Source organism: Arachis duranensis, chromosome 5 (genome assembly GCF_000817695.3).
Source record: "Arachis duranensis cultivar V14167 chromosome 5, aradu.V14167.gnm2.J7QH, whole genome shotgun sequence".
Classification (NCBI taxonomy): Eukaryota; Viridiplantae; Streptophyta; class Magnoliopsida; order Fabales; family Fabaceae; genus Arachis; species Arachis duranensis.
This window is the reverse complement of record NC_029776.3, coordinates 41,904,219-41,907,807: the sequence shown is the minus strand read 5'-3', so window position 1 is coordinate 41,907,807 and position 3,589 is coordinate 41,904,219. Positions and strand designations below refer to the sequence as shown.

Below are 3,589 nucleotides of genomic sequence, written 5' to 3'. Positions count from 1 at the left end.
GAATTCTAAATCTGTTCTTCTACTGCTTCATCTTTAATTTTCTGTTAATTGCTTAGTTAATTCAGATCTGGGAAGGAAATTGGGTTTTAGGCTCTGCTGCCTAAGCCCTTGGGATCCTGAGATCATAATTCACTTTTGGTTCTTCTGTGAACCTTTACTGCATCTTATTTTCTTTCTGTTTGAATGATATTTGCTTCTGGTTTAATTTCTGCTCAATCAATTGCTGCAATTTACTTTAGCTTTGTTTAGATCTTGCAATCCCATTCCTCAATTCCCTTTTATATTCAAGTCATTTATCTTTCTTGCCCTTTAAGTTACTGCAATTTAAGTCTCTTGCACTTTAAGTTTCAGTCATTTACTTCCTTGATCTTTAAGATTCTGCACATTTACAATTCTGTTCTCCAATTTACTGCACTTTTCCCTTCTCCCTTTTCATTTAATGTCATTTACTTTCTGTTAAACACAAATCACTCAACTAAAACTTGAATCGCTTGACTAAATCAACCACTAAACTAAAATTGCTCAATCCTTCAATCCCTGTGGGATCGACCTCACTCATGTGAGTTATTATTACTTGATGCGACCCGGTACACTTGCCGGTGAGTTTTGTGTTGGATCGTTTTCGACACACCAAAGCAGTCCAAAATTCATACAAACACTACCTCAACCATTTTCTCACTCACACAATCTTCTAAACCATCCAACAATTCTAAATCCAACCTAACTCACATTTTCCAAATTTCCATTAACCTTATTAGCATCAACATGACTTCTCACCACTTCCATCATTATTCAACTATACCACATCCAACACTTAATATCTCAAATCTTCAACACTCATTAATCCAAACATCAAATATAAAACACTATAATCATTCCTCTACCGACACCTTCACCAATCATCATTCTTTCACTATCAATCTTCATCAACAACCTCATTCATGCTTTGTACCAAAAATTAACAGTATACATTCATTCAAAATTTAATATACCTCATACCTCAATATCATTATTTAACAATATTTACAAAATCAACTCATCAAGCATCATTAACCAACCAACATCAACAACCATTATAAATCCTCATCAATTCCAACAATTTATCACCAAACAATAAGTAACATTAGCCAACATCATAGAACATCATTAGCACTAATAATCCTCAACAATTACCATCATCATACATATACCACAACAACCACATATCAAATTCAATCCTATCCTATGGGCCACTAGCCTAAGTATCCATGAACATTACATATTACATAAAGAAAACTGAAACCATACCTTGGCTGATTTCCAAATGCACCAAACCCCAAAACGAAGCCACCAAGCTTGATCCAAAGCCTCAACCAACTCCAACAAACACCAAGGCTCAAACTAACAACACATATATCACCAAAATCAAAACCTAGAAACCACAAAACAACCAACCAAGAGGGTTTGGTAAAACCTTACCTTACCCAACAAGATTAGAGGTAAAATCCAACATTTATCCGCTAATAGAGATCACCTAAACAAGCAAAACCACAAAACTTGCTCAAGAACTAAACCCAAAACACACAGAAACTTAGGGCAGAAAATTGAGGGGTGAGCTTCGAGTTCTTACCAGAAAAACTTAGATATAAAGGAAGAGCTCGTCGAGAGTTTCGTGTAGTTGCAAATGGCTCGTCAATCGGAGCTCCGGATCAAAAGTTATGGCTCCTAGAAGATGGAGGTGAATAGTGCACTCTCTTTTCTTCCTCTGCTCTCTAAAAACCGCGGCCCTCTCTCTCTTAGGGTTGGAAAATGAGGTCAAAGCTCATTAAATGAGCTTATATATGTTGGACCTTGGGCCCGGTTTGGGTCCAGTCCAATCCGTTAGCATTTTTGATCCGTTTGCCCACTTTGAGCCAAAACCTTTAAGATTAGTGTCCGGTTTTCGATTCTAACATTATTTTTGTCCTTTCAAAACAACAAATCAATTTTCTAAATATTATTTTCTAAAATACACGGTTCTGAACAGTCTAGAGCCAGTACTGCCAGCTTAAGCATCAATATGCATTTTTACAAAAAAAATCTTTCCGAAAAGGTACATTTTCCAACTTAGAAAAATTCACTGAAATCAAATTTTCACATTTTTATTTTCAAATTAAAACTTCTAAATTTTGAATCTATTCCGGGCACTAAAATTATTTTATTAAAATGGTTTTATGTGAAAACACAGGTTCTTACATCCACCCTTCCTTAAAAAGATTTTCGTCCTCGAAAATCTGAGTTATGCAATATATCCACATCACAGAGTCCTACCGTGTCTATGTTCTCTCTTGCCAACTCCTCCATAGAATAGTTCACTCGGATAGGAAGAAAATGAGCGAATTTGGTTAAGCAAACCACGATCACCCAAATCGCATCATAGTCCACTTCCACTGAAGAATCTCAAGAGGCTGTATCATTCCTGACAGCTCTTGATGCTCTATCTTCGCCTTCTGACATGTCAAACACTTGGATGCCACTGTAGCTACATCACCTTTCATCCTAGGCCACCAGAACATCTTCTTTAAGTTATAATACCTCTTCGTGCTTCCGGGATGAACAGAAAATCCACTGTAGTGAGTCCCCGACAACAAGTCTTGTCTCAAACTTCCGACATCCTGTTTGCCAACTCTCCCCTTATCTCTCCACAATCTCTCACCCTCCTTAGTGAATTCTTCACGCCTCTTATCACCAACTGGTTGCAACAATTTTTGAAGCTTCCACTCATCTTGCTGAGCCCTCTAAATCTTCGTCGTAAATGTGCTTGAAATCTGCAACTGGCTCAAAAAAGCTCTTCCGGCCACCTCACCAATGTCCAGCTTACGATCCACAAGCTTATCCACTAACTCCTCTTCCTTGATTCTCACCCAAGCAATTGTTAAAGATTTCCGACCCAATGCACCTGCGACCACCTTTGCCTTTCCAAAAAGGTGATAACTCAGTTCAGAATCATAATCCTTTAGCAACTCCAACCGTCTTCTCCAACGCATTTCAAGCTTTTTCTGATCAAAGACATACTTGAGACTCTTTTGATAAGAAAAGATGCTAAACCTCACTCTGCACAGGTGGTGTCTCTAAATCTCCAGTGCAAACACAATCATCGCTAATTCCAGATCATGAGTTGAATAGTTCACCTCATGCAGTCCCAACTGATGCGATGCGTAAGCCACCATACTCCGGTGTTGCATCAACACGCAGCTTAAACCCTTTAGAGAAGCATCATAGTATATTTCAAACGGTTCATGCATTTCTGACAAGATTAAAACAGGTGCTGAAGTTAACTTCTGCTTCAAAGTCTGAAAACTCTCAACACACTCCGACATCTAAACAAAAGTGCTTCCTTTCTTGTCAACCTAGTCATCGGTAATGCAATCTGGGAAAATCCTTCAATAAGTCTCCGGTACTATCCGACTAAACCCAAGAAGCTCCTGACGTCCGTCACCATTGTTGATCTTTCCCATCCCATCACCGTTTCTACCTTATAAGGATCTATAGTCATTCCTCCCTTGCTTATCACATGACCTAAGAGCTTCACTTCTCCCTTCCAGAACTCACACTTCGACAACTTGGTGTA

The 3,589-nt window shown here is 38.4% G+C and overlaps 1 protein-coding gene across 1 annotated transcript; it reads right to left on the bottom strand.

Moving 5' to 3' along the window:
- Window positions 1–2,378: 2,378 nt before the first annotated feature.
- On the bottom strand, window positions 2,379–3,005 carry LOC127747622 (uncharacterized). Its single transcript, XM_052261708.1, has 2 exons — window positions 2,825–3,005; window positions 2,379–2,710 (listed from the first exon to the last, which is right to left on the bottom strand). The coding sequence occupies exons 1-2, from the start codon at window positions 3,003–3,005 to the stop codon at window positions 2,379–2,381; spliced, it is 513 nt and encodes a 170-aa protein (XP_052117668.1).
- Between the last annotated feature and the right edge of the window lie 584 nt (window positions 3,006–3,589).

What these genes read in the sequence shown, in the direction of transcription:
- LOC127747622 (XM_052261708.1), bottom strand. Translation starts at nt 3,005, where the DNA reads ATGCGTTGGAGAAGACGGTTGGAGTTGCTAAAGGATTATGATTCTGAA. An exon ending in GGATCGTAAGCTGGACATTG is followed by an intron (nt 2,711 to 2,824) that starts GTGAGGTGGCCG and finishes TGTTGCAACCAG; the next exon opens with TTGGTGATAAGAGGCGTGAA.